The sequence below is a fragment of the Eriocheir sinensis genome, chromosome 69 (assembly GCF_024679095.1).
Source record: "Eriocheir sinensis breed Jianghai 21 chromosome 69, ASM2467909v1, whole genome shotgun sequence".
NCBI classification, from domain to species: domain Eukaryota; kingdom Metazoa; phylum Arthropoda; class Malacostraca; order Decapoda; family Varunidae; genus Eriocheir; species Eriocheir sinensis.
Window position 1 is genome coordinate 6,179,155 of NC_066577.1, and position 5,000 is coordinate 6,184,154.

General features: G+C 48.8%; 2 protein-coding genes and 1 long non-coding RNA gene across 6 annotated transcripts in view; 1 reads left to right on the forward strand and 2 right to left on the reverse strand.

Annotated features, from left to right (window-relative positions):
* LOC126988492 (MARVEL domain-containing protein 1-like) overlaps positions 1-5,000 on the forward strand; it is a 51,339-nt gene that overhangs the window by 13,691 nt on the left and 32,648 nt on the right. The gene's annotated exons all lie outside the window — the stretch shown is intronic.
* LOC126988498 (uncharacterized) overlaps positions 1-5,000 on the reverse strand; it is a 52,803-nt gene that overhangs the window by 7,222 nt on the left and 40,581 nt on the right. The window lies entirely within an intron of this gene.
* LOC126988491 (transcription factor Jun-like) lies at positions 41-3,957 on the reverse strand. Of its 3 annotated transcripts, none has more exons than XM_050846685.1 (2): positions 2,755-3,957; positions 41-2,426 (listed from the first exon to the last, which is right to left on the reverse strand). In XM_050846685.1, exon 1 carries the CDS (start codon positions 3,805-3,807, stop codon positions 2,944-2,946), a length of 864 nt encoding a protein of 287 aa, XP_050702642.1. In that variant the 5' UTR covers positions 3,808-3,957; the 3' UTR covers positions 41-2,426; positions 2,755-2,943. The 3 variants fall into 3 exon arrangements, with proteins under 3 accessions (XP_050702642.1, XP_050702641.1, XP_050702640.1); XM_050846684.1 differs by having other exon boundaries at positions 2,646-3,957; XM_050846683.1 differs by having other exon boundaries at positions 2,537-3,957.

Below are 5,000 nucleotides of genomic sequence, written 5' to 3' on the forward strand. Positions count from 1 at the left end.
TCTATTCTCTCTCTCTAGGACATAAGAAAACACTTTGATATATTTTTTTCCTTTTTGTCTTTATATAAATAAGAAATTCCTCCATACAAAAAGTCTTCACAAATGCATAATATATAGTAAGACATTATGGTATAGGCTCGGGGGGGCTTCATAGAACTCCTCTTCTTCTTCTTTACTCCCTCTCTCTCTCTCTTTGCATAATAAAATATATATACGGTTATAGTTTCATTATTATTGTATGGGCTTGCAATGCTCTAGCGAATAACATATACAGAGACATACAATTATTTATATATATACTTTTTTTAATTTATCGTTCTGTGTGTGTGTGTGTGTGTGTGTGTGTGTGTGTGTGTGTGTTTCCTGGTTCTCTCCTTGGTATGCGTAACTGTGTGTGTGTGTTCCTGGTTCTCTCCTTGATATGCATAACTGTGTGTGTGTGTGTGTGTGTGTGTATTTTCCATGTAAGTAAACTGCTGTGTGCGTTTTTTCTCCTTGCTTTTTTTTTTCATCATTCGTGTGTGTGTGTGTGTGTGTGTGTGTGTGTGTGTGTGTGCGGGGCCGGGCACTATCACAGCGGGGGGATTTTGGGGGTGGGTGGAGGAGGGGGGTGGCAGGTCAAGATGGGGGGTGGGGGGTGAGGGGGGAGAAGGGGGGTGGGTGAGCCCAAAACATACTGACTAGAGTGACCCCGATATAGTAACCCCAGACCCACCCCGTTACACCGTAGGGGGGGGGGGAGAGTGGAAAATAGGGGGGTGAGGTGAAGAGGGGGAGGGGGGGGCGAATCTCCCTTTAGTAGCATCTATGGGAGGGGAACAAGGGGGAAGGAAGGAGGGTAGAAGTTCAGATAATCGGGGTTAGGGTGAGGTTCAATGTATCGGGGTTAGGGTGAGGGAAGGGGTTCACAATATCGGGGCTAGGGGAAGGGTTAGGGTTCAATATATCGGGGTTTGGGTGAGGGGAAAAGAGTATAGTTCATAATATCGGGGTTAGGGTGATTGGGAAGGGGTAGGGTTCACAATACCGGGGTTAGTGTGAGTGAGGAAAGGGGTATGGTTCACTTTATCGAGGTTAGGGTGCGGGGAGAGGGTGTGGTTCTCAATATCGGGGTCGAGGTGAAGGAGAGGGGTATGGTTCACAATATCGGGGTCAGGGTGAAGAAGGGAGGGGGTATGATTCAATATATCGAGGTCAGGGGTGCGGTTCACAATATCGGGGTCATAGTGTGTGTGTATGTAAGATCACCCTGGCACTCACAGAGGTCAGGGTGTTTGCATAGGTCACCCTCACACGGTCAGGTCAGGTCAAGTCATCCTGGGGTCAAACTTGCACCCTAGAGGTCAATCTGGGGTCTCGGTTTAATCCTTAGGTCACCCTCAGGTCACTCATCCAAAAAAAAAGGTCATCGTTAGGTCATCTCAGGTCATACTCCCACCCTAAAGTCATCCCTTGGGTCAATTTGCATCTTAGGTCATGTCAAATCACACTCAGGTCATCCTAAAAAGATCATTAGGTCATCTTAGGTCACTTGCATCATAGTCAGGTCACACTTATATCCTAAAAAGCCACCTCTGAGGTCACACACTTTTCATCTTAGGTCAAACTTGGGGTTACTCTTACACTTATTTACCTCTGAGGTCACCCTTGCATAGTACTGACTCAAGGGTGGAGAGGTCAGTCATCCTCCAGGTTCAAGGGTGAGGTGCTAGGTCATCAGTGAGGTCATATGATGGTAATGATGGGGTCAGGTTAGGTCAAGTGGTGTGTGAAGAGGTGATGATGATGAAGTGATGAAGAGGTCATGTTAGGTCAAATGATGATGATAACCTTGAATAAACAAAACACTTGGTGACGACTTGCTTGTGGCTTTTGATGACCTGATGACCTGTGGTGGTGCAGGAGTCAGGTCAGGCCAGGTCACGTACAGGTAGTGTTGTGATGACCTTGAATGACCTTGGCGACGATGACTCCTTGAACGGTCCAGTTACAAGCATCACCACATGGCCGGGTCACGTGTTGCTGGTTGTAGTGATGACTGCTTGGAGATGACTGTTGATGACTGCTTGAACTAACCTCTTCCAAGCACTGGTAAGTACAGTCACATAACAGTCCAGCTTGAAGGGATGACTACTGATGACTTGCCTGATGACTGTTGATGACTGCTTGAACTGACCAGCAAACAGTACACAGCCAGTCAAGCCACGTGGTACAGAAGAGGTTGAAGTGATGAATGATGACTTGGGGTGATGACTGCACTGATGACTGATGACCCTGACTGCTTGAACTAGCCTCTTCCAAGCACTAGTCAGCACACAGTCAAGCTCACGTGGTAGGGAACATCTTGGTGACTGCCTGATGACTTGGGTGATGACTTGCCTGATGACTGATGACCCTGGCTGCTTTAACTAGCCTCTTCCAAGCAGCTAGTAAACACACAGTCAAGCTCACGTGATAGGGAACAGCTTGATGACTGCCTGATGACTTGGGTGATGACTGATGACCCTGACTGCTTTAACTAGCCTCTTCCAAGCACTAATTAACACACAGTCAAGCTCACGTTATAGGGAACAGCTTGATGACTGCCTGATGACTTGGGTGATGACTGATGACCCTGACTGCTTTAACTAGCCTCTTCCAAGCACTAATTAACACACAGTCAAGCTCACGTGATAGGGAACATCTTGGTGACTGCCTGATGACTTGGGTGATGACTGATGACCCTGACTGCTTTAACTAGCCTCTTCCAAGCACTAATTAACACACAGTCAAGCTCACGTTATAGAGAACATCTTGGTGACTGCCTGATGACTGAACCAATCTCACAAGCACCAAGTTACAGTCACATGATACGGTCCAGAGCTTCGTGTCAGCCTAGCGACATGACGGACTGATCAGCAGAGGATTCGAAACCGTCTAGCGGCGATGACGATGACCGGGATTCTACTGCTGGTGGGTCGTGACAAAGGGAATCTGGCAGCCTGAGTTGACGTGTTCCATAACTTCCTGCTTCAAACTGCAAACCTGGTCGCGAAGTCTATTAACAACATTCTGCAGCTCCACGTTCTCGCCTTTGAGCATGCGAACTTTATCCTCCAGCCGGCCTATCCGTTCAAGCTTCCTCCTGCGGCACTTCGAAGCTGCAATGCGGTTCCTTAGCCTCTTACGTTCAAGCTTAATTCTCTCCTGGCACTCCATGTTGATTGGTGACACCGGCGGGGAGGCACCCACGCTAGGCACTGTTTGGGGTTCCTCCTTGATGTGCCCCTGTGAGAGTAGCCCCATGGAGTTTGTAGGTGCGGGGAGACTGGTTGGCACTTCAAGGGTCGTGTATTGAAGCCCTGATCCACCGCTGGTCACTGCCGCCGCTAATGCCTCTTGGTGGTGCAGCTGTTCCAAAGTGTCTTCAAAGCCCCTAGCGAATTCCTCCTCCTCGACGGTAGCGGTTTTTGGGAAGAAGAACTGTGAGCTTGAGGTGCTGGTGGTGACGGTGGTGGTATTGGTGTTGGCTGAGGTCGTAACACCACCGCCCGTAACACCACCACCACCACCACCACCACCGCTACCGCTGAGAACAACCGCTCCGCTTTGTTGCATAATCAGTCTCTCCAGTTCCGGGGACGCCAGCTTCAGTTGGTTGAGGTCAGGTGAGGTCAGGAGTGGGTTGAAGTTCCCCGCCATGCCCCCGCCCTGCCGCTGTCGTTTGGAGGGGCGGCTGGTCAGGTCAAGGGTCAGACGCCGCTTAATCTGCGTGAGGCCCTCCCGCGAGTACTGGTTATAGCCGTCCTCGTACATCGTTGTCTCCATAGCGTGAACCACTGGCACTAACACGCTAGGCACTCCCAGGCACTCGCTCAGGCACTTCGGTATGGGTTGAGTTTGCACGCGCGTGAGGAGAGAGCTAAGCGTACGTCCTCCCTCGTCTCTCTCTCTCGCCCGAATGAGTCATCTCGCCCCGTCGCTGCCTTATATGGTGTCGTCATCGGCCAGGAATAGTAGCATGATGTCATTTTCCAGCCCTCCCATTGGCTGTTCATGACATCATCTCCTTCGTGGAATCGACCCCCGCGTCCTGATTGGCTGATACCGGGAAGCCTTGTTGCCACTTTTCCCGCACCACGCCTCACTGAACACCCTAAATACTGACCTATCCCTTACTTACACACTTATAAACAAGATATGCATACTTAAAACATCGATTATAAGTAGAAATAAGTACACAGGTGTGGATATAGAAGTGAAAACAGAGTAGGGTGCTTGTTTTGGATATGTGGCAACGCAGCGCCTAACTTTTAACCAATGGCGGACTGTGTTTACGAGTATGTGTGGGAGGGAGCAAGCCACGCACTCAAATCTCACCCAAAAAAACACTCACACGCCCCCCGACGCACCCAAAACAAACACTATTCAACAAAACAAATAAAAACACCTAGAAAACATCGCTAACTTAGAGAAATAACATGAAAAATACCAGGAAAATACACATGGCGAGAGCTGGCAACTATGTGTCTAAGAAGTGTTGCCAGATACTGTTAGGAAGGAAGAAGGGAGGAAGAGGAGGAAGAAGGAGGAGGAGGAGGAGGAAGAGGAGGAGGAGGAGGGAGAGAAAACGTTGTGTAGGGAGGTAGAATTTATGCAGGAAGGTGTGTCCAGTTCTGGGAATAGTGTGTGTTCGTATGTGCGTGTGTGTGTGTGTGTGTGTGTGTGTGAGAGAGAGAGAGAGATTGTTATTATTTTCATTCTTCCTCTTCCTCTTCTTATTTATCTTTTCTTCTCCTCCTCCTCCTCCTCCTCTTCTTCTTTTTCTTCCTCCTCTTTCGTTTCTTCTTCTTCTTCCTCCTCTTCCTCCTCTCCTCCTCCTCCTTCTTCTTCCTCCTCCTCCTCCTTCTTCTTTTTCTTCTTCTTCTCCTCCTCCTCCTCTTCTTCTTCTTCCTCTTCTTCTTCCTCCTCCTCTTCTTCCTCCTTATCAACACCCTTATCAAAAACACTAAGGAATTTAA